This window comes from Antrostomus carolinensis, unplaced genomic scaffold, assembly GCF_000700745.2.
Source record: "Antrostomus carolinensis isolate BGI_N321 unplaced genomic scaffold, ASM70074v2 scaffold31873, whole genome shotgun sequence".
Taxonomy (NCBI): Eukaryota; Metazoa; Chordata; class Aves; order Caprimulgiformes; family Caprimulgidae; genus Antrostomus; species Antrostomus carolinensis.
Window position 1 is genome coordinate 9,254 of NW_010305059.1, and position 1,563 is coordinate 10,816.

Below are 1,563 nucleotides of genomic sequence, written 5' to 3' on the forward strand. Positions count from 1 at the left end.
CCATTCTGAACCATCTGCAATGCTTTACCTGTGAAGGAGGTGACCACACGGCAGAACATGAGCTCCAACACGAGATGTGTGAATATCCTGTTTTGAGGCAAGCATCAGAAAAAGGACAAGAAAGTTAATTCAAACACAGTCAAAAACACAGCCACACAAAAACGCGAGATGTGTAAACAAGCAGCTCACCTCCAAACATATTGGACAGTCCTGCCTGGAGACGTTCTCAATACACTTGTCAAAGAAAACAAAACAAACAAACAAAGTTATTGTACTGCAACGATATCTGCATTTTTCTAAATACTAAAATTCCTTTAGAATGGTAAAAAAAAAAAAAAAATGAATGAAACATTACTGCATTTAGGTTTGAAGTTCTTAAAATTAACAAGTAGCTTCACATATTAAAAAACAAACATCTCGCAAGGATACACAAGAAAAGGGCTCCCAGACCTCCCGCGGTGGCAAGCAGCCTAGCTTTTCCTGTCCTGCAGCAGGAACAGGACCCCAACACTTATACACTGTCAGATCTGCAAGCAACAGCTCTTTTTAAAACAAGGAAACCCAGATGTTTATTTTCCCCTCTACTCAGCTCTGGTGAGACACCACCTGTAGTGCTGCCTCCAGTTCTGGGGTCTCCAACACAACAAGGACATGGACCTACTGGAGCCAGTGCAGAGGAGGCCACCAGGATGATGCGAGGGCTGGAGCAGCTCTGCTGTGAGGACAGGCTGAGAGAGTTGGGGCTGTTCAGCCTGGAGAAGAGAAGGCTCCGGGGAGATCTTATAGCGGCCTCCCAGTACCTGAAGGGGCTCCAGGAAGGCTGGGGTGAGACTCTGGACAAGGGCAGGGAGTGACAGAACAAGGGGTGATGGCTTGAAAGTGGCAGAGGGGAGATGGAGCTGAGATGTGAGGAAGAAATTCTTTGGTGTGAGAGTGGTGAGACAGTGTCCCAGGTTGGGCAGAGAATCTGTGGCTGCTCCTCCCTGGAAGTGTTGAAGGCCAGGTTGGATGAGGTTTTGAGCAACCTGGTCTAGTGGAAGGTGTTAGGAGAGAGGGAGGAAAAGGTTTTTTTGGGGGGGAAAGGAAGGTTTTAGGGGAGAGTGGGAGAAGGGAAGATTTTTGGGGGGGGAAGGAAGGTTTTTTTTGGGGGGAAGGAAGGTTTTAAGGGTGGGTAAAGGAGGTGCTCATGGCAGGAAAATGGGAACTGGATGATCTTTAGGGCACCTTCCAACCCAAACCATTCTGTGATTCCTAAAGCCTCCACTGGTAGTGAAGCCAGCCCAGAAACCCTCTGCGTTGCTGTGAGGGGTACTTCCAGAAGGAGAACCTGCTACTCCCCATGTCGGTACTGCCACAGACAGAGCTGAGGCGCTATCAGCTTGCCTTTTCAAAGTGGTTCCTTATTTGTTTGTTTTTTAAAGACAGGGAGTTAACCGATGGATTCTTACCTTGTGCTTTCCTTGCAGACTCAAGCTTAGGCATAAGTTACATTTTGAACAGTGGAAAAAATCTTCCTTTGGTCCAATCCTGAGGAGAAAAGCGTCAGGCCCCGGCCGGTGCCCT

General features: G+C 47.8%; 1 protein-coding gene across 1 annotated transcript in view; it reads right to left on the reverse strand.

Annotated features, from left to right (window-relative positions):
• Positions 1 to 1,529, reverse strand: part of RCHY1 (ring finger and CHY zinc finger domain containing 1) — a gene marked incomplete at its 5' end in the record, with an annotated part of 3,747 nt that extends 2,218 nt beyond the window's left edge. The window contains 3 exons of the mRNA XM_010164677.1: positions 29 to 87; positions 190 to 234; positions 1,449 to 1,529. Coding sequence (XP_010162979.1) covers positions 29 to 87; positions 190 to 234; positions 1,449 to 1,529 — 185 coding nt within the window. The remainder of the gene's footprint in view (positions 1 to 28; positions 88 to 189; positions 235 to 1,448) is intronic.
• Positions 1,530 to 1,563: the final 34 nt, after the last annotated feature.